Genomic DNA, 21,286 nt, shown 5'->3' on the forward strand with positions numbered 1-21,286 from the left:
CCTCTGCCCTGGAAATGGGATTTACTCCCTTTATGAGTTCAGAACAATTGACAACTATGTCCTCAATTTTGGAAGAGGGTGAATTGTCTGAACAGGAAGACACATTTGAGTTGCAGGGACCTGTAACCCCAATTAGAGAGGAATTTTCCTCTGAAGAACGCAGGTTAAAGGATCTTCATGATTCCTTACATGAGGCAAGTGGGTTTGACACTTCCCCTGAGGTGGAGTTTGCTAGGCCAGACCCGGGAGAGCATGCTGAAACCACCTATAGAGCCTTAATGGCCAGGATCACAGAGTTCATGGGGTGGTCTGCACCTTCACAATCTTTCCAACAAGATGACCTCACGGATATTCTTGACAAAGGCCCACAGGAGGATCCTGTGGTGCCTTTTCATAAAGCTCTTCAGAGGAAGGTCATGACAAACTGGGAAACCCCAGATGTCGTACCAGCAGTAAATAAAAAACTGTCTACTAAGTACAGGGTATCCTCTACAGACCCGGAGTTTTTGTCTAAACACCCATCCCCAGAAAGTCTGGTGGTACAGGCAGCATCCTCTACCGATGTCAAGACGGCTTATCCTACCGTCCCACAGGACAGGGACGATAAAAAATATGATGCTATGGCAAAGAAAGTCTTTTCAGCATGTAGCATGGCATTAAAATCTGTTAATGCTACTTGCACCCTTGCTAGGTTCAGCCATACACTTTGGGAGTGTGCTTCTACAGCGGCTGACTGCATCCCGGAGGGAGAAGAAAGGGATGCGTTCCTGAATATCATACAGGACGGTAAAGACGCTATGTGCGAATCCCTCCAGACGGGCATTGATTCGGCTGACAGTATCAGCAGAGCAATGGCGGCAAGTACATCAACCAGGAGATTCGCTTGGTTGAGAAAGTCTGGTTTTGCCCCAGATGTGCAAGCCAGGCTCTTGAACATGCCATTCGATGGCTCTTCTTTGTTCGGGAAAAAGGCGGATGACAGTTTAGAAAAACTGCAAACTTCAAAAGCAGCAGCAAAATCCCTAGGAGCTGCAATCCGTCAAACTCCTTTTCGTCCCACAGGAACCTCTGCGAGGGGCAATTCCTTTTGCTTCTACTCCGCATTCGGAAGAGGTAGAGGACGACCGGCTCAAAGGGGACAAAGAACTACCCGAGGTGGACGGGGTAGATATTCAAAAGCCGCAGCAACAGCAGGTGCCTCTTTACCATCGGCATCTGCATCAGCCGCCCCAAAACCACTCTGAGGACTTCCCCCACAGGACACCTGTAGGAGGCAGGTTGACTCAACATCTGGCGGTATGGCAGGCTATCACGTCAGATGCTTGGGCATTGGAAACAGTTGCCCAAGGTTACTGCCTGCCTTTCCTACGTATACCTCAGTCATCCACCGGGGATCAGCCCTCAGAAAGCTCCAGATCCGCTCCTCTTGCAGGAAATTTTGGACCTGCTAGAGAAAGGTGCCATAGAACCGGTACCTGTAGCGGAGAGGAACAAGGGCTGGTACTCCCCTTACTTTCTCATTCCAAAGAAAGACGAAGGACTGAGACCCATCTTGGACTTGCGAGGATTGAACACATTCCTCAGAAAAGACAAATTCAAGATGGTCACTTTCTCAGATCCTCCAGGACCTTCAGTTCCAGGACTGGTTGGTATCTCTGGACCTTCAGGACGCTTATTTCCATGTGCCTATCCATCTCAAACACAGGAAATACCTGAGGTTCGCAATTGGCAACTCTCATTATCAATTTCGAATGCTGCCATTTGGGCTGACCTCCGCCCCGAGGGTCTTCACCAATTAATGTCGGTAGTGGCAGCAAGTCTAAGGAGGGAAGGGATTCACGTCTACCCCTACCTGGACGATTGGTTGATCAGGGCTGTTTCTTCAGAACAAGCTCAGATCCAACTAAATCACGTGTGCCACTCCCTTCACAGACTGGGCTTCTCCCTCAATTTAAAGAAGTCACAAATAATACCATCGCAGAGACTCCAGTTCATAGGAGCGATCCTGGACACTTCCCTGGGAAAAGCCTCGCCACCAGAGGTGAGGGCTCAAGATATTCTACAGATGGTTACCAAGTTTCAACATGCCCAACGTCTCCCAGCCTTCGACTTTTTGAGGTTGCTAGGCCTCATGGCATCCTGCATTTTCCTAGTGCCAGAGGCTCGCCTGAGAATGAGATCCCTCCAGTGGGCACAGAGGACTCAGTGGTCACAATTCTCAGGGAGAAAGACAGATCTTCTTCAGGTTCCCGACAGAGTAGCTCGAGACCTTCAGTGGTGGGCCTGTCAGGAGAACATTCTGATAGGAGAACATTTTTGGCAACCCTGGCCAGAGATAACAGTAGTCACGGATGCCTCACTCACGGGGTGTGGAGCCAACGCCAACGACTTGACCATCAGCGGTCGTTGGTCTCCATCGGAGTCCAGACTACATATCAACCTGTTAGAGCTGAGAGCCATCAGACTTGCGCTGAAGGCGTTCCTGCCAGCTGTACAAGGGAAAAATGTCCTGATAATGACGGACAACACAGTGGCCATGCATTGCCTCAACAAAAGAGGAGGCGTAGGATCACTACCCCTGTGCAGAGAGGCGATGCAGCTCTGGTTTTGGGCAATCCAAGAAGGAATCTCTATCGGCAGTTCACCTAGCCGGAGAGAAGAACTTGACAGCGGACGCTTTGAGCAGGCAGAGCACAGTCTCCCACGAGTGGGAACTAGCTCAGGAAGTCCTTCAAGAGATCTTCGCCCTTTGGGGAACCCTTCAGGTGGATCTGTTCGCCACCAGCGTCAACAGGAAATGCGATCTGTTCTGCTCAAGGGAATTTCCCCCCGAGAAGAGCTCTGGGAGACGCGTTCATAGTGGACTGGGAGTTTCAGCTTCTGTACGCGTTCCCACCGGTCCCTGTCATTCCTCAAATGATCAGGAGGTTGAGAAGATTCCGGAGAACCATGATCCTAATTGCCCCGGATTGGGCCAGGAGAACGTGGTACCCGGACCTTCTAGACTTGTCCATCTGCCCTCCAATTCGACTTCCACTCAGAGAGAACCTATTCTCACAGAAGGGAGGTCAGGTTCTCCATCCAGACATCAAAACTCTCAACCTTCACGCTTGGCTTCTGAAAGGTTGAGGTACAAGGATTGGGACCTCCCTGATGATGTTATGGAGGTGTTGCTTTCGGCAAGGAGGCCAGCAACAAAGTCTTTATACCGCTGCCATTGGAACAGATTTTGCAGCTGGTGTAGAGAACAGAATATCGACCCCTTTTCATGTGGTACACCAATGGTTTTGTCCTTCCTTCTATATTTGGCGAATTCAGGCCTTCAAGTTGGCACCATTAAGGGCTATCTCGCAGCGCTATCCATCTTTAAACGCACTGCAGAAGAACCATCCTATTTCAAATTACCCTTGGTAATACAGTTTCTAAAGGGTTTAACCAATGTTTATCCCCCAAGACCATTCCAAGTTCCCCTATGGGATTTAAACTTAGTACTAACTTTCCTGATGGGCACACCTTTCGAACCACTCCATTCTTGTTCGTTAAGATTCCTTACCCTTAAAACTGTTTTATTAATAGCACTTACATCTGCTAGAAGGGTGAGCGAATTAAAAGCTCTTTCTTGTAAACCCCCTCACACAATATTTCACAAAGACAAAGTTGTCCTGCAAGTGAAGCCTAATTTCCTCCCAAAGGTGGTTTCGGAATTCCATATCACTCAGAAGATTACCCTACCATCTTTCTATCCTCCTCCTCCTCATCCGGGGAAAGAGGAAGAGAGGTTACACAGGCTAGACCATAGAAGGGCTTTAAGTTTTTACATTAGTAGACTAGCCAGGATAAGACAGGCAGACCAGCTGTTTGTAGGTTACACAGGTCACAAGCTGGGGTTACCAATAACTAAGCAGACCATTTCCAGATTGATCATTCTAGCCATTCTGGAATGTTATAAATTGTCAGGGAAAGAGCCCCCTCAAAACCTTAGGGCTCATTCGACCAGAGGTATTGCAGCTTCATCGGCCCTCAAAAGAGGTGTGCCAGTTAAAGACATCTGTGTGGCCGCTACATGGTCGTCTGTCCATACCTTTACACAATTTTACAACTTGGATTCCTCCTCCAGTCAAGAGACTAGGTTTGGAAGGGCTGTACTGCATTGTATTCATCAATAGAAGACAGCATGAAGTCAGTACTCCCTCCTCCGATAATAGAATACTGCTATGGGAGCCTATCCAAGATGAGGAATACGTCGGAGGACACAATCCCTTCGAAGAACAAGTTACTTCTTACCTTGTAATGTTCTTTCGACGGGATGGTCCTCCGATGTATGCCTCATCGACCCTCCCATCCATCCCTGCAGTTCTACTTCCCTTGTTGTTGCAGCTTACGCTCCTTCAGGGTGATTAGTCTAGTCCAGAAAGAATTATTATGGGCTACAAAACGGAACTGAGCAATGGACGGCGGCTGTCGAGGGACATCGACTCGGAGGACGTCGACGCGCAGCGCCCTCTAGAGAAAATTTTTTCCGAGGCCAGCAGAGCTGGAAGGAGATATCTAAGATGATGAATACGTCGGAGGAACATCCCGTCGAAAGAACGTTACAAGGTAAGAAGTAACTTGTTCTTCTGAGTGATTCCCGTCTCATTATCATTTTTTCTTAGAGTTGGAAAACAAAACACCCAGATATTTATACATGTTACCTTTTTCGAGTTTCTCACTTCTCAAGTACCATTGATAATAGTTGACCTTTAACTGCGTCATTGGTTTACACACCAGTACTTGCGTCTTGGTCGTGTTAATCACCAAGTTGTTTTTTTGATGCATACAAATTTAATGCATATAACATGTTTTGTAATCCACTAGGGGTTTTGGATAAGAGAATGGAATTGTCTGCATAAAGCAGGTAATTGATCAGGTGGGTGCCTATTTTAGGAGCATCACAGATTATATGTGCAAAAATAAGACTAATATCTAAGATGAAAAGATTGAACAAGGTTGACGCTTAAATGCATCCCTGTTTTATTCCTCTGCGTGCGAATATAGGCAGATAGTATACCATTTAGAGTTAATCTCACTTGCATACAAGTGTTTGAATGGAGCAACCCAATTAAAGCCAGTAAAGTATCCGGACAATTGTACTGCCTTAATTTCTGATAAAGAAGTAATCGAACCACAGAATCAAAGGCTATTCTGAAGTCCACGAATGCGAGGTAAATTGGTTGACCAAGTTTTACATACTTCGCCTTGATTATGTTCAGGATCATTATGTTAGGTATAGTGTCCACTCCAGTAACACAACCTGCTTGAAGAGGATCCAACAAGTGTTTATCTCGCACCCAATGTTTAAGCGTTCTTAAGATGGGGCACGTAAAGATCTTCCCTGGTGCGTCTAGTAATGCCATGAGGCGATAGCTATTAGGAGCCTGACGGTTACCCTTTTTATAAATTGGTACTGTAATCGAATGTCTCCATGTCTGGGAAATGGTTTGATATTCATTCACCAGAGTAAATATATCATATAAAATTTGGGCCCACACATTGGGGCTCTGTCGGAGCGTCTGATTGGATAGACAATCTGGACCACAAGCTCTTTACCGATTTAATACATAATTGGATATCTAAAAGATCGAATTCCAAGTAAAATTTGGTTGGAAGATTTACTGTATCCAAACTTTCATTATTTGTTGGATGAGCATACAGTTTAGAGAAATAGGATATCCAGTCAGACTCCTTAACACTATTAGCCTGGATAAAATCTTGAGGTCCATTCATATCACCATTCATGATTGCCCATGTTCTTGAATTTTTGGATTGTATTAATCTGAGCATATTTTGACCATCTATCTGATATAATTTTGCCCACCTAGCTCTTAACTAATTTTTATACCGGATCTTAATCAAAGTGGGCCCTCTTAATACCATAGGTAGTTTTACAGCATTTCTTTTTTCATTCCTATAAATGGTTTTTCGCTTTTTCAGTTCATCATACGTGTGCAAAGATGGTTTGGTAAGTATAGATGTTCTTATCGTTAAAGTAAGGCAGCATTGCATAATAGCGATAGTTTGACAGCTCACCCTGTTTAGTCAACCCCACGCAATTCTGTATTTATTCATGGAATTCATACAGCTGCTTCTCTGAACATCATAGTCTGGTGCTTCTCGCAATGGTAGTTAGATTTGTTAGAGAAAGCACCCTATCTATCTGCTTTGGTGGAGAGCAAGATATCCATTTTGCAGTCAACTGATCATGATCACTAAAACTGGATTGCATAATACAAAAATCAACAATACATGGGAATAACTAGGTACTCCCATCAATATAATCAATCAAGGCTGCTGATTTCCCTCGCCTCCATGTTGGTTGGGCTGGCATATCCGAGGCACACGCACCATTGAGTATCACGACATTGTGAAATTTTGTGAATTAATTCCAAGCTCTAAATCTTCGTTGGGGCTTCGCAGTTTTGGCACATAAGCATTTCAAATTAAATTCAAATACGCTCCCATGATCATGTGACGTATAGATTTGTCTTGGGAGATCATTAACATTAATTCGCTCAGATCCTCAAGGAAGCGTGTCTCTATGATGCCAGCCGGGTTCCAATACAAATTGATAACTGCAAATGAGTGTACTGGTGTTGTAACTTTGACCATTTGTATGAATCTACTTGGATTGGGCCAAGGTTCTATGACTATAACTAAGGTAATTTTAATTGCAATAAGACCTGATGTCGGCCGACCATTTCCAGATCTGTGGGCTGAGTTTAAGCATACATGTATTGTTGGTAAGACTTGTAACCACGTCTCTTGCGGCATAATCACATCATACTTAACAAGATCACCAAAACTTTGAGTCAGATGCTTAAAGCCTCTCATATTCCAATTTATTAAGGCAAGTGTTTGAGGTGACAACTCGGGGCCTAGCTAATTCTGTACATGGAGGGTCATATAATGGTTGTTGGCTGTTCTTCAGACACTATTTGCTCTGAGCTTAAGGCCTTGTAGGTTCTGTTGAAGAAATTTTTTTTTAATATACTTGAGCTAGATTCTTGTATCTCCTCTGTTTTAATAATAAAACACAAGTTATAAAGTGCCTCTTTCGCCAACCATATTGTGTTTTGCACTACTCTCGGTTCTATCCAGAGTTTCACTGTAGTAGTTAGTTTGTTTTTAGGAAATTCAACTAGAGCAATGTCAGTTGACAATATATCCTCTAGCTGAGGAACATCCGAGAATATAGCTAAGACAGTATGTCTGTTGATATATTGTGGGAAGGGTGCCGGATGGCACGATAATATCAGTGACCACGCTGCTGGTCGCTTTATGCCAGTCGAAATAATTTAGCTTGGGAAGATACTGGTTTCTTAACATTAGATTTTGGTTGAGTATCTTGAGCTTCTAATGGAAGCAGACCAGCAAGCGCCGTCTGTAAGAGTTGTATTGCTTGCATTGAACTCAATGGAGCTTGCGCAGTCTTATTGACATTCTGCAGACAGATGTCTGTTAGGCAGGATTCAGATTCCAGCAGTTGGCTACGTTCGGGCTCAATTTGCTTTTTTGGTGTTTTACTCGCGTTGGTTTTTAGAGCAATGCTAAACATACGAGCATCTGAGTTGCACAAGGACGGACCACTATTAGTCTGCTGGGTAGGAATTAGCCTAGTGCAATCACCATACATTTGAGTTATAGCAGACTTTGCACCACCCAGGGAATGATTACTAGAAGAACTTTTGGTGGGACGTTGTTCCGCCATATAGGCGTCCACTGCTTCCTGAATCTCTCTTCGTTGTATAGCTTGATTAACATCAATGTGCACTTTATTTTCCTGAACACCTTCATTATTTTGTTTCTCTGCCACTTCGACCAAGTTGTCTAATGGGGTATAAGGAATAATGACTCTGCTCACCTCAGTCAGAGGGAGGTATTGTTTTTTTAGTCTTATCAAGTTTTTGGTATTTTTTGGAAATAGCTTTGGAAAGCAGAATAGTATTTTTTACTGGTTTTGGCATAGATAGCGCCTTGAGAAATTGTTTGTAACTGGATCCATTATTTTTCCGAAATGCTTATTGATTTTTTGGTAACTTACTTTGATTCGATACTTTGATAGGTACAACTTTAGTTTTCGAAAAGATAGTATATGCTGTTTTTTTATTGTTATTATTATTGCCTGGACTTGATGAGTTTGACTCCATAACCACCCAGCTAAGGTCCGCTTCCAGTCGGTATTCCAATTTTTCCTGGGTGTCCAGTGGTTCTGCATGTTTGGATTTCTCAAGGACTTCATAGATGGGGCCATGTATGGCACGGATCACACTAGACATATCCATATTTCTTGTAGATGTTGACCCAGTTTGAGAGGATTTTGTCACATAGTTCTTCTGACCACAAACAGATTTTTTGGGAGACACACATTTTCTGTTTTGTAACAGCGCAGACGTCTGTCTGCCAATGAAGTATTTGTTCAATCTGTGTGTGCTGTATAGACATTTTGCCTTCTAGTGATTCAAATAATTTTGTCATTGTTTGAAGAGCTAGATTCATTGTAGTGAATGTGACCTCCAACACTTTTATGATTGGGTCAGGTTGATGGTTCTTGTATGTTTCCCCTGCATTCTTTAAATTACGGGGAGTAGGGGCCATGTATGACGCTATTGAGCCAATAGAGGAGTTGGAAGTATCAGGAAACATAACTGGCGACCTAGATAAATTATGGTGGATAAGGTCATCTCCATGGCTACCACTAGGTCTGGCCAAATCTATGCCCACCCGTTTTTCTGTAACTTGTGGCACCGACAGCACTGGGGGTAGGATCTCAGGGCGCTCACCTACCTCACAAGCGTTATTCAACATCACGCTATCTGATGCCGATGATAGCAAACACACGGCTGGATCTTCCACTGAAACAGCCGCGGGACCACTTTCTGCAGTGTGACTTGGCAGCACAGTCGGCACTGATATTGTTATTGTTTGTGGCACAAGTGTTATTAAGGGCTCGCATATCGCAGTTGCCAAGTCTGGCTGTACTTCAATTGCTGATGAAAAATCTTTACAATACTTGCGGATGTCAGCTAAAACTTCCCCTTTAGAGGTATTTTTTTTTGTTTTGGAGGTAAGCCGGCTTATCGGCGTAGAGCTCGTTGCCTTTGATAAATTTCTTTGGTTAGTACGAATTGAGGAACATGAATTTAACATATTCGTATTTATTGTTATTATAGGTGGCATACCCGATTTCAACGTTGGGAGTACAAGTTGCATTCCACGCCCCACTTCGATGCTATATAATCCACACGATTCAAAATTATTAAAAAACAACTAATAGAAGAAGGCCTGGCCCCTCTGCGCCGCGAACAGCAAACAGTACTTTAAAGTACTTTGAGGTGTGTGCGCAGGGCAACAGCTACTTAACTTGATTCGGAAGCACGTCACCACGCCTAAGGCGGAGCCGCTGTTTTTGCTAAGCCACACCTTTAAAAATATATATATATATGTATTTCACTTTTTTCAGTGAACCAATTGAGTCTGGTCGAGATAGACACAACCTATACACCTGTGCAACCCAACGTGTTAAATCACAACGTGTTTACTAAAATAGGACAATGTGGGACAACACTGGTGCAACGTGCACGAACAGTCACCTTTTGTCTTCCTTGTAAGTCCAGTATTACACTTTTTGACTTCCTGACAGCCTCGGAAGCTGTTGAAAATAAACGCTGATGACCGCCTCGTTTTCTCCAGTCTTTAGCAGCAATTAGGAAGGACAGTCCACAGCCTCAGCAAACAGTACTTGAAAGTACTTTGAGGTGCGCGCGCAGGTGCGCAGGGCAACAGCTACTTAACTTGCTTCGGCAGCACGTCCAAATACTAATTTAAATGTGAGACTAAATCTGGAAAGGACATGTCGAAACCAATTATGACGAGTAGAGGGCTCAGACAGGGCTGCATCCTTGCACCTGCTTTACATAATGTGTTTATGGCAGATATGGGTAGAGCATTGGCTGAGGCTTCCTTTATCTCCCATAAGGTAAATGGGGTTAAAATATATTGTTTATCTGATGCAGATGTCATTTTACTCGATCCAACAGAAATTGGATTGCCACTCCAGAAATACACACAAGATAATGATTTAGTTAATACTACAAAAAACAAAATTATCCAATTTTCTCGGTTAAAGAGTAAGAGATCGGGTTTTAAAATGGTGGTTAAATGATAAGATCGAGATTGCGAAGGAACTGAAATATTTCGGCCTCACTGTTACTCCGATGGGCAACCAAACAACTTTCATTGAATTACTTAAAGGAAAGTCTCTTCAAATGCGTGCACAAATCTATTTCCTGGACCATAGAGGTTTTGTTGAACCAAATTGTGAAATGTTATGAAGGGATGGTAGTCCTGGGCCTTTTTGTATGGGCTTGAAGCCAATCATTGCTTAATGGGTTTACAATTTTTTCAGAATTGAGGGGTTGATATGGAGATATATGCTGGGCTTGCTGAATTGCGTTCCAATGGGAGTAATACGTTTTGAGCTTGGGTTGATTTCCCTGAATTTTCATTTATTATGGAGAAGATTGTTACTCTGTAGAAAGCTAATGTGGCCACCCGTTGATTTATTGTACAAGCTATTTATTAAAAATGAGTCCAAGGGCAATATGAGTTGTATGCTAACTTGTGAAAAAAGATTGCTGATAAAGGCATGTTTTAAATACATTACGGAAGATTGGGGAATAGGAAAAAATGCAAACCGGATTCGTGTGAAAATATTAAAACGTATAAACTCTACTCCAATGTAGCTATTGAACACAAAAAACGAGTTGAGAAAAGCGTGTACCTGGTCCTGTCACCCCAATTTTTAAGGAAGATGTTCATGAGATGTAGTTTTAATTTGTTGAAGACTCGTGAAATAATGTGTAACTAAGCTAAAGGAAAGATAACTGACTCGTTATGTATGTAGGTTTTGTGGCATTGATATTGAAAATATTAAACGTGGTCACAGAATGATTTTATGTTTGGTTATTTCATTCATGACCAGTCTTTTGTTCTAAGCGACAATCTTTGGGCAAGGATCATTCAAATTAACTAATTGGGTCCAATATATGCCATGATGCATTTTTTTACAGAGAATGTTATATCTAAACTGGCTTAATTCAAATGTGATTTATACTGTTAAGTGGGGTGCTCAACTAATTTTATATTTGTATTTTATTTTAGTTTTATGATGTGACAAATTATATGTATGTAGATGAAATTATGGAAATGATAGTGATGAAATGTTAAAGTGGAAGGTTTGATTTAAACCATGTGCACTAAATAAAGGACAACCAACCACACACAGCCGGGAGACTACATACTGTCTTGCAGTGTTCAGGGCATAGAGTGCTCAAATGACAATATTATTAGGGCAGAGTATGTAGCAGAGATTGCCATGTAGTTTGTGCAAAACGATGTACAAAGCTGCACACTAGAAGTATATATTAAGGCAGCTGTTGATGCGTAGGAGGGAAGCCTTTCCATGGAGCTCATCGCAATGGTTTTATGAGTATGTGCTTCTGCTAACCCAGAGCATCTATCTTTGTATACGTGGAAACGGCTGGATATGTACCACCTTGTATGGGAACATTACACCATGCAGCAGGCACACCGAACTTTGAAGCGCGAATCGCCAGGAGTAGACTGATTTCTTGCTGAAAGGTTATCCTTGTATGCGAGAATACCTATTTTTACAGCTCAAATAGATCCCGCCCCTCCTCACCCACTGTAATAGCTTCCTTCGCCTTCATTGGTCCAGTTGCATGGTTGCCTTGGTGACAGAGTTCCTAGCTGCAGTATCCTGGTCCATGTGATGAATGGCTGCCCCACACAACCCCCACCCCTTATCTTCTGCTTCACTGCCTTGTGTGTGCAACCGCAGAGATGGGGAGGGGCGGTACTCGTGCGCCTTTGGGGATCCCCCTCTTCTCTGAGTGGAGGTGGAGATACTTTCATTGATTTATTGCATCGGTGTTTTGGTGCAGTGTGTTCAGGAATGGCAGTTTTGCCCCCCCCCCGCCCCCCCCTTACCGAAACAACCAGCCCTCCACCGTCATCTTCTCTGCCTAAAATGTCACTCCCTCTTCCTTCTACTGGGTATAATGACTGAAAAGGGAGTGGGGTGAGCAGGGAGTGTAGGGAAAGGAGTGGGCGTGGAGGGTGAGAGCGGAGGAGCAAGGGACTCGGGGCAGTGGAGAATGGAGAGGGAACAGAGTGGGCAGTGCAAAGAAGGGTTAAGGGGAAGTTAGGGGAGAGTAGAGGGAGGCAACGGCATGGCGGGGAGAGTCGAGCCAGGGAAATGGGTGGGCAGGGAGAGTAGAGGGAAGCAAATGGTGGGCAGAGTGGTAGCAAGTAGAGGTTGGAATAGGGAAAGTGCTAGGAAAGGAGTATGGGACGGGGAGAGTCAGAGGGAAGCGAGTATGCGTCAAGCAATGTGACTAGTTGGAAATTGGAGTGGTCAGGCAGAGTGGAGTTGACTTGACAGATCTAGCGAGCAGAGATGGTGTATGCGATCAAGAGTGCGGGTGAAAGGCGAGTGCGGTGGGACATGGACGGGCCCGTGATAATGGTGGCATGAGTTTGTGGTGTGAAGGAATGGTCGAGGAAAATAAGTTGAGGTGGCCGTAGGAAGCCGAATAGTACAGTCGAAGATGCTAGTATCGGTTGGTAGGAGCGGAGACACGACATGGGCATATTGGATGGAGGAATAACATAGGAAGCAGACGGGGCGCCGGGGCGGTGGATTGGGGGAAGGGAGCGGGGAAGGTTGTAGGGTTTGAAAATAAATGGAAGGAACAGATGGTGTAAGGAGGGAACAGATTGCGGCGGCGTTGTGACGGGGCAACGAGAGGTCATTGGCCGAGACAGAAAGTGCTGATCAGGTGGGGCACTCCATTCAGTATCAGTTATGGGAGTGGGGGAGGGGATTGCATTCTTCGCTTCTGGCCTGCTCCTTCGCTCCTCTCTTGTACCTGTGCGCGCCTCGCCCTGGTGTCCCGCCCTTCTCCTAGGCCTCCCTCCCTTTCTCTCTTAGTGATCTGTCGGTGTAGGGTGGCTCCCCGGAGGCGGAAAGGTGGGTTGTGGGAGTGTGTAGATTGGTGTGGGCCTGTTTGTGCGTGGTTGAATGGCCGACAGGAGACGCCGCGCTGCCGGGAACTTTCAGAGCCTGCAGTGACAGCAGCGCAGGAGTCCGCGGTGCAGCTGGTGCTGTTCGTTTGTTCCTGGTTGGTTTTAATGCCGCTTTAAACAAAATAATGCCCTGGTGATCTTTCGTCGTGGGATCCCCGTCTGCTGCGCCAAACACTAGCCCTGCCCCGGGGAGGGAGTTGCTCTCCTGGCGGTGTCCTGGTTTTACGCCTGCCGATCCTTTCCCCGCCTAGCAGTGTTGGCTTCAACGAACGAAGGCTGCTCTGGGGGACCGGGTGGTGCTGCTTGAGGTCCCACTGGTAACCTGCTTGTTCGTGGGACCCCCGCCCTGGCTACCGTGGATACCAGGCCAGCTCAGGCAGTTCTCCTTGACGGGTGGACACCTGGTTCTGCATCAGCTGACATGATGTACCTATGGGTGAGTCCCGGGCCGCGCGCTTAGCACATGCACGTCTTACTTTCTCATGTTGCTACTCACCGGCCATGCTGCTCTGTATAAATCACGGCTTGTCATTTCCTACTAATGCAAGCACGTTTAGGGAGTGTCTGTCTTCAGATCCCCTTAAACGGAACGTGCTCTTTTATGGCGATTTATGGAACGGCGCTATGGCTGCTGTGTAGGAGGCCAGCTGCAGCACCGGATACTGGGCTTTTGGGGTGATTTTCTTTTTTTTTCTTCTTTTTTTTTTGGTCATCTATTGGTGACTATTCATGTGGGACTTTTGTGGGTGTTTGCTCTGTCGCTCAGCTTGTGGTTATCTGTGCCACTGGTCTAAAAGAGTGCTCCTGTTGCCATAGGATCTGTCGCTGTGCATGTGGGTGCGGGATGTCACTAGATCTGTCGCCGGGAATGTGATGTATCAGTTGTGTCATTTGAACGGCGGTGAGGTGCTCCCTACATAAAGAATATGTCTCTGGGTTCAGATGCTGCTGACTTTCACTAGACGAGTCATAGTTCTCGTAGGTTGATTTCTATTTAAATTTGGGCATACGGATGAACTGTTATGTTGGATGCAGGCTTTTGGATGCAGGCTGTGGCACTAGCATATAGGCTCTTTGGCTGCCAGATATGGGTTCTTTGAGTGGTTCCTCACTCTTCTTCTGGACACATTCGTAAGCCTGCACTCTGACAACCTATCGGTTTCTTTCATCTAAATCGTGAATGGAAGTGGTAGCAACCAGCTAGGAGATACGCGCAAGTGCCTCGCGCAGCTGCATTGATGGTAAAACTCACCCGCACACTCGTCTCACTTCTATCATACACACCTTTTCCAAACTCTCCTCCCAACTGCTACACCACTACTTTTGTTAATCGAGTCCCATAAATAGCCCAACTGGGCCAACACACCCAAAGCATGCCCACTTGCACGACTTGGTAAATTAACGAGCTTCAATGGTGCACGTGTGTCGAACAGTCCTCATTTTACACTGTCTTTTGTGTCTTTAAGTAATGAAAAAGTACATTTGAAAACCCCCAAAAGGAATATTTTAGACTTGCGGTACGCGCAGTCTTTCATTCAAGATGAGAGAATGCACTGTAAAGCAGCTATCTTCCTTTTGCTTAATCCACTTATTTGAGATTATAGATATGCTTGGTTGCTCTATTGTGATTTGCGTACTTCTCATGCCATCCCTATGAAACAGTATTATTGAACGTCAATATAAAGACCTAGATTGTCCAACTAAACCTGAGAATATAATCTGGTCATGTGCCTTGCATGCTGGCCTTAAAACGTGGCTTCAAGTGTGTGATCCTTCGATTGTTGAACAACCTGCTCTCCTCTACAAATTCCTAACCTTCCACTCACACACATTGGCGATTGCCTCCAATCGTACCTGACTGCATGTTTCCAGTGCCCATTTCGTTATGAAAGTGCTGTTGGTTTAATTATTTTAATCTGAGTTTAAATCTCTTCTGCCCCACCTGTACACCACCTCTCCCATACCCCTTCTACGGTCGGCTACTTCTGGCCTACCAAATAAGCACTGATCTTTCACAGCACCAACCTATTTTGCCTTCTTACAAACCAATGGTCTCAATTGCATGTCCTTATCTCTCTTTAACCTCTCGCCCCACTAGACTCTTGCTTGCCTTGTTCAAATTTGAAACTGTCCCATCCCTTTTGAGGAATCCCACTGCTGACCCAAACGTCCCAGCAAACTATGCCCCTGTTACCATCCTTCTGTATTATTTAAAGGTCCTTAAGGAGTTGTCTTCATCCGGATCACTAAGTACCTCGAGGATAATGGGCTGGGCAATCCACTTTTATCTAGCTTGAGTGAAAACGGTACACCTAGATTGCTCATGCTCGTCTCAGACTTTCTCTCTGATGCCAACTATTCCAAACTTTCTGCTAAAGTTCTCATTTTTGACCTCTGCTGAGTTTGACATGGTCAACCACTCTTCTCCCCTCATTCTTCAGGAGCTTGAGCTTTGCAAATCTACTCTTATGGCGCTTGCCTCCTACCCGGAAGAACATGACTTTATAATTTCCTGGAGCTTGCAAACCTCTGACCCCACCCTATCGTTGTCACCCAGGGATCAGTCCTTGGATTTTGCTCTTCACCCTCTATACCTCTGTCCTCCGAAGAAAACGTGTCCTTTGGCTTTCATGAGAACCTCTTCACTGAAGACACTTGCATCTTTTCTCGTTTCCCTCTACCCCATACCTCTCCAAAGAGATTACCAACTGTCTCAGCGATCGGTGACTGCATGGCTTGCTGCTGCCGCCTCATGTTGAACACTTCAAAAACGAACTTCCCCTTTTTTATGGCTTCCAACTCCATCCTTGCTTCCTTTCTTCTATATCCTTCCCGCCTGACCTTGCTCCTATTCCCAAGGCTCTCGCTCTTGTAGTCCCCTTTTGATAGTTATATACAACTGCAACAATTCTCACCACCACCTCTGCTGCTTGTATTGATCTTCAGAAAATGTCAATTTTGTACTCTCTACTCTACACCAACTATGATCTCCATGCTCATGCTTGGTAAACTGCACAGCCCGTGCCTACTCATTGGCCTTCCTCTCCACTCCTTTCCCCCAGCTAGACAAAGTCCTAAACTTGGCTGTCCACACTCTACAACCAGCCCAGATCCGTCCCCAACTTCTACCTACCGTCACCCTGCTGTTTGGCCGTTTGCACTAGTTTGCTTTTCAAGTTACTTCTAGTCTACAAAGATATCTGCAGACTTGCTCCGCCTCACTGTATTTGTGTCTACTGTAAGGGTGTTTCCTAATTACCCTCACACCAGAATAAATGCACCCCTCTAGGGAAATAAGGGCAAAAGTCTATCTTGTAAGTATAATCTTACAAAAATTAGGATGGTAGCAAAGGAGACTGCTGCCTGAATTGTCTTCTCATGTCCCGCTTCCGTTCCTCCCTCTCCTGCCAGGGTGGTCCCAGGCAGGAGGTTATATAGGCCTATCTTGCTGTAGTGGCGTTGCTGGATACAGGATCTGGCTTCATCCCAGTCCGTCCTTCTTCCATACAAGGGATGCTCCAAAGCCTTCCTTTCTTCATTGTCAGCGGTTTCCAACTATTGGATCCTGTTCTGCACTCTTGAGGAGACTCTCCTTGGATAGTGGGAACTTATTCTTCACTGCCTCACCCGCCTTCCTGAGCAGCTACAGCCCCTGCAAGCGACCCCGTTTTGGCTCTAATGCATGATCGTGTGCATCTGCATCGAAAGTGCTTTTGAGTACAAGGCTCCGCTCTTAGGGATGGGACTGCCTCTCAGTTAGGGTTTGATAAGTGAAGGACTGCCTAAAGAATATTTGCACTGTCCCTTTTTTCACAGGTTGTGGACCCTTGCTGTGTGCTATTCCTTTAGGCCATTGGTAACTGTATACATGTTTGATAGTAGTGTTGGCTTAGTTATTACTGCTGATATTTGCTTTGTGTTGGATTTAAACAACTTTAATGTATATGTATTTTTGATCTACACCTGACGGAGTAATTTGTAGTGTTGTTCTATGTGTGCTCATTGTGGGCTTTCGATCACCCTTGCGCCTCCTGAGCCGTAGTCTGGGCTGCCGCCAATGCTACCTTGATTGGGCTGGCTTGTCCAGAAGGTTACCCTGTTCCAAGAAACTAGGCTGGCCTTCTGAACATATGTCCACCAGGTTAAAGTTCAGAAATCCATCTTGACATACTTGCAGCCCCAGTTGTTCAATATAGCTTGGCAATCGTAAAGCACACAACCGGAGAGAAATCTTGCAGCCCCTCACGCAACGCTATTAGTGGGGCTCCAACCACTCGGCAATCTGAAGCGCAGAAGCCACGCACGATGGACATACTTCGCTATGGAATACACCACCTTTCAGTCCACCGAGCAAAAAAATAAAATTGCGTTGCCTCACCAGTAGTACTTGTATATATTTTTTTTTCCACAGCTGCAATAAAACTGGGCGTATTAAGGTAAAATGCACCAGGGGGATTGGTCAGCTAATTTACAGAGCGGACAAACCCCAGAATTAAATTGAGACCGAGAAAGAGTAAAACTTGCATTAGGCAAAAAGCCCAGTCTAAACCGTACGAAGAGAGAGTTCATATGCAGGGTGGATTATATCAAAGACATTAAGGCAATTGCCCAGAAATCTGATGCAGCAAATGTCGGGCCCATTCTTTAGTACAATTGCCAAGGACTCCAACATTTCTTTGGAAGCAGCCTTTGCCAATAATTTAAGAGCATGTTTCGAAGATGCACAACACTCACTTGTGGAAAACTACCATTGACCAGCATTTAATCTCAAAAAAATGGATTTAACATGCCACACCACCCACAGTTTTCAGCCCCATTTAATTTCAAGAATTCCATTACTGCCTCCCTATAGGACAACATATCAAGGGATGCCCACAACCGGAGCCAGTATAGAGCAGGTTTTAAGGATATTTGATTGGCCACAGGCCAGGCTTGCAAATCCAAAAGAAGCAAAGAGGTAGGGGCTTTATTGGGTAACAGCAATAAGTTCTTAACATGTTCTCACTCAGACAGCCCCGTGGTGACAGCATAACCCCAAACCTCTGAACCATACATTGTGGCCGGAGGAGCCTGGCTCCTGAACAGTTCTACGGCCGGAGAAATCTCCCCCGCCCCCATATATTTAGATAAAGTGACCCTAGTTTTTATTGCTTGGTCTGTCTAACTTGATACCTCTTCGAACCGTATCCCCAGATAGTCCAATTGTTTGACTTGTTCTAGAACTTGGCCATTAACCGACATCCTCAAATTATGCGACTTAGTAAAAGGTGGTTTAAATACCTTTACCTTTTGTCTTTGAGACATTAACCGCCAGGCCAAGGTTATCGGTTCTTCACAAAAATATCCAGTGATGCTGCAAGATCTTTTGGGTGGTAGCAAGGATTGTTGCATCATCGGCGAAGAATAAACATGGCCATCGCATTGTGCTAATTCTTGGGGGATCCATTGCTCCTAACGCATCAACAATTTCTTGGATAAATACAAGAAAAAGAAGGGGCCAGGACGCAGCCTTGGCGAACCCCTCTTAACAATAAATGCATTTTTATATTCACCTCCCGTCCCACACCCAACTGTTGCTATGGAATTAGCATCAAAAAGCTTGCTAGCATCCAGTAGGGGCTGGGGGACATTCCTCTTCTCCAAAACCAGCCACAATTTACCCCTTGAAATGGAAGCAAACGCCATTTTTAGGTCATTTTAGGTCAATAAAGATGACGGACAGCTTCATTCTAAGGAGTTTAGTATATTCCTCTGAGCAGGAACAGTAAGAAACAATAGTCCACTGTCCTTCTGCCTGCTCTAAACCCTGCCTGAGCTTTAGAGATAACTTCTGTCTCATTTGCCCACTTTTGAAGTTTGATTTGCAAAACCTTATCAAATGTCGTGTCCACGCTGTTCAATAGGGAGATCGTTTGGTAATTCTCAGGGCGCTTTTTTTTCCTCCCTTTTTATGAATTTGAACAATTATCGCCTCAGACTAGGTGGTGGCGTACCAAATCAGACGCAATAGCTGCGTTAAAGATTTGCGTCCACATCAGGATCCAAATTGCTGGCTCATCGTGAAAAAAATCATTTGGAATCGGGTCCGGCCCCGTCCCAAACTCCAAAATAACCAACACCCCCTCTGGTGGATAGCACATTGGAGCCATCCCCACCGCCCCCCTGAACCACTTTCCTATCAAGAGTATTTCAGAAAAATGGACATCACATTCTTTCCCCAAAATAACGCAATCCAGGTTGCGTCCAACGTTGAGCTCTATAGGGGATATCGATTTCCAAAATGTCACCATATCCCTGGCCGGCATAGCTGAAGTCGGGGCCTCCCATGACGCCAAAGTGTGATTCCGACGCTTTGTAGCTCAGGTCCCTTACAACACACTTATTACGTAAACCTGGGGATTTGACAAAGCACCCTATGTCCTTCTTAGCTTGGGTGCACTCTGTGTCCTACCACAGATTTATTCCTGAGCAAGTGCTGCTTAATCGTCCCCCGTGGGGCAGTTAATAAGGGCTTTAGGATGTTGCTCATCCTCACAAATTCTGCAACTACCAGCACAAGTTTATTGTGCAAAAGCTACGGGGAGCGGTTGGATTACTCATTTACCTGCCTTCTGTGTCTCAAAACCTGTTTAGAAGTAAAAAGTGCATTTTTCCAGAGCACTAACCGCTAGGTTCTGATTCATAGTAAAAGGGCACTTATATTTGAGATGAATTTATTGACAATGTATTTATATTTAAGGTACATGTATGTTTTTACATTTTGTAGATTTCATACTTCATCTTTCTGCATGCATGCAAGCTAATATTGTATCAGTTCAGAACAAAAAGTAAATGGTGCTCAATTTGCTGTACCCGCAGTCATCAATATGGCACTTGCAACATGAATTCCTCATAATAGAAGGGACCCTCTTTGACTACCCCGACATAGTTACCCCCCTACGTTCATGCTAACTTCTGTAAGTCAGCAGTTATGTCATTTATTTTCTTGTCCCAGCTCCATGTCCCACCTGGCTCACACCACTGGCTCACCGCCCCTGATCTTTGTGCTGTTGTACAGGCAGCCCTCATTGGAATGCATCTGCCATGCGTAAATGTCCAGTGATTTCTGTTTGGAATTGACATCCCTGTACTTCAAATAAATAAATGTAAAAAATATTTCTATGGTTAAAAGCAGTAGAGTTTTTTTTTTTGTTTGGTGGCTTCTTTATCAAAGTCTTCCTTCTGCCTCGCAAAGTATCCCCAAAGAGCCCACTGGTACATACTAGTCTCCCACCCACAGATCGTTTTGATCACATTTACTCTGGAAACCTCCCAATCTGGCAACCTTGCTTCAGGGAACAAATTGTTAAGGAAGTCGGACTATTGTGCATATGAAATGCACAGTATCCCAGAAAGTTGCGTTAAAGGACGTGAAGTCGCAGCATGGAAATGCGAACCCTGTTCAGTAAACGTGTACTACTGCTTACCAAGCGAATTGACCACGTGGTCCAGGTACACCCAGGACGTGTCTTTTCTAATGTTGAACAGTAGTAATCCACATGAAATTCAACTGCGGAGGAGGAAATGTCGAATATACATCGAAGAATGTTGACCAACCACTGCCCGCTCTTTGATCGTGCACACTTTTAAAAATCTGCAGAGCCCACAAGAAATTTACTGTGCACCCTATCTTTTTAGCCACATTTTTATAATTTTGAATTCCTATAATTCCTCTTGTGTAAGTGACTAGGGCAACTGTTTTTCGTTAACCACAGATCAACATTAAAAAGTTGCACCCAAAAGGAATATAGTAGCCGACATCGCTAGTAAGCCGGTATTTGGGGATCTACACCTAGGCTACCTGTTAGGCATGTTTAATGTCTGTGATGCCCTCTGCTCAGTCGGTGCTTGCCACTTAAGAACCCCAACCCTGGGAGATCTGGAAGTCTTGAGAGATCCCCACACTCCTGCTAATGGGTTTCAGTAGGTTTCAAAAGGCTGGCACTCTACCCATCACTTGACATCTCAATATCCTTTCAGGAGAGCGGCCGGTCAGGAGTTTCCCCTAATCGGGGAAAATAAAGTCCGAGAATTGTTGGATCTTGGCCCCCACCACCATTCAAACTTTACTAATGGCTGAGCAGTGTTCACCAACTAAGTT

At 44.8% G+C, this 21,286-nt stretch overlaps 1 protein-coding gene across 11 annotated transcripts in view; it reads left to right on the forward strand.

Moving 5' to 3' along the window:
• The window catches only part of RBFOX2 (RNA binding fox-1 homolog 2), a 1,085,372-nt gene that overhangs the window by 400,339 nt on the left and 663,747 nt on the right, over positions 1 to 21,286 (forward strand). Inside the window, exon 1 of one of the 11 annotated variants that reach the window (XM_069654367.1) lies at positions 13,128 to 13,582. The exons of the other annotated variants lie outside the window; for them this stretch is intronic. Coding sequence (XP_069510468.1) covers positions 13,568 to 13,582 — 15 coding nt within the window. The 5' untranslated portion in view covers positions 13,128 to 13,567. Of the gene's footprint in view, positions 1 to 13,127; positions 13,583 to 21,286 lie in introns of those variants that run through there. 11 annotated transcript variants of the gene reach the window in all.

This window comes from Ambystoma mexicanum, chromosome 3q, assembly GCF_040938575.1.
Source record: "Ambystoma mexicanum isolate Mex_15411 chromosome 3q, UKY_AmexF1_1, whole genome shotgun sequence".
In the NCBI taxonomy this organism is placed as follows: Eukaryota; Metazoa; Chordata; class Amphibia; order Caudata; family Ambystomatidae; genus Ambystoma; species Ambystoma mexicanum.